The sequence below is a fragment of the Olea europaea genome, unplaced genomic scaffold (assembly GCF_002742605.1).
Source record: "Olea europaea var. sylvestris unplaced genomic scaffold, O_europaea_v1 scaffold1959, whole genome shotgun sequence".
In the NCBI taxonomy this organism is placed as follows: Eukaryota; Viridiplantae; Streptophyta; class Magnoliopsida; order Lamiales; family Oleaceae; genus Olea; species Olea europaea.
In genome coordinates, this window is record NW_019237435.1 from 86,810 (window position 1) to 88,483 (window position 1,674).

General features: G+C 30.7%; 1 protein-coding gene across 1 annotated transcript in view; it reads right to left on the reverse strand.

The window, feature by feature from the left end:
• The window catches only part of LOC111379255 (copal-8-ol diphosphate hydratase, chloroplastic-like), a 49,242-nt gene extending 48,026 nt beyond the window's left edge, over positions 1–1,216 (reverse strand). Inside the window, exons 1-2 of the mRNA XM_023002606.1 lie at positions 1,054–1,216; positions 53–142 (exon numbers count right to left, since the gene is read on the reverse strand). Of these exons, the coding sequence (XP_022858374.1) occupies positions 53–142; positions 1,054–1,156 (193 nt within the window). The 5' untranslated portion in view covers positions 1,157–1,216. The remainder of the gene's footprint in view (positions 1–52; positions 143–1,053) is intronic.
• Positions 1,217–1,674: the final 458 nt, after the last annotated feature.

The window sequence follows — 1,674 nt, forward strand, 5'->3', positions numbered from 1 at the left end:
ACAAAAATATTGGCTTCTCTTTCAAATAATTATTCATCTCAAATTTACATACCTCGACTTGCAACGTTGAGCAAGTGTTTATCTTGGATATTGTGATTTAAGCTATGTACTTGAATATCGATTGTCCCAGATAGGAAATGTCCTACAGGATATATTTAAAAAATATTAATTAGATAGTTAAATGAGTCACATACGTTTGAGAAAAAATATCGCAAAAATAGTAAAAATTTTATACCCTCTCACGAAAACAAAGAGAATATCGAATTCGTAGAGTTACAAATAACTATCAATGGAAAGATTCTACACTAATTAAACAATTAATTATAAATAAATAAAAGATTCTATATTTTAACGTGTACGAAAATTAAAATTTCCCCGCCAAGGAGAATTCATAAAATAATTTGCTTGTGGAAGGAGAAAGTTCGACTGGTTTAGAAAAGTATGAACAAATACAGACAAATTAGTTATAGATTTTATGAAACGAATAATGTTAATTGAACCTGTGAATAATGTTATTTATTATTATGATGATGGAACATTGGTGATGTAACAGTTTATGTGGAATAAAGGGATTGCGCAGATCTATTTTTATGAGAGAGGGGGAAGAGAAGAGGTATCAGGAGAGAGAGAAATAAAATGGATAATGGATTGTCACATCATCAATGTTCTATCATCATCATGATAAATAGCATTACTTCGACCTGTTCGTGATAGTTTCTCCCGCCATCGCAGGGATCCAGTTGGCCCCCTGTCATTAATCATGTTGGCCTGTTAATGTAGCATAACTCTTCTGAAACTTTGCTTTTCTGTATTGATTTTCTATAGCAGTCAAATAAATAGTCTGTCAATATACAATTATCAAATAAGTTATTTATCTCGGAAGAAAAACTCATCATATGACTCTGGAAAAACCTTCGAGCAAAAGCTACGAAAACAACAATTGATGCTTGTATGAAGAAAAAAAGTATTAAAAATAAGATTTCAAAGCTAAATCGCCATTTATGCTTGAATGAAAAGAGTAAGAGGAATAAGAATAATGGAAGAAAGTTTTACTTGTGACATGTTGCAGTGGCAGAGTTTGCTGTATTGGAGACGACAATTTTATATGAGACACCAGTGAAGAATAAGCGAGCTGGTGACTAAAAAGAGCCTGCATTTTGTATAAATTGTGTCTGAAGAAGGAAAGATATCCAGGAGAGTGGAACTTGTTTTGGGTTCAGAATTTCCCTTATTTATAATGCACAAGGAAGGATGTCTTTGGCTTTTATTTGATTATTTTAGTTGGTTGATTTGTTTCATTGAACGTTCTGCATGAGAAAAAAAATAAATAAATAATTTTTAGAATACGTCTATCGGCCTCTGCGTATTTTATTTCATTACATTCTATTTTTCTCTCTCTTATTTTCAACAACACAATCTTCCATAAAATAATATTACACGTAAATCGAAAAATTTTCTTTCTTTTTCAACTACTCATTTTTTAAAAAAAATATTATTCCATCTATTTTCATTTCCAAAAAAAGCGGGTCAAACGAGAGCTAAATTATTAAGAGTAGAAAAGCTATCGTTAAAAATATGCATTCAAAATAAGAACTATTTGTGTCCTTTGCCCTACGGGAATGGTTTAGACTATTTGAAGTTTTTTACAACTGGAAAAATTGTAATCATAGTCAT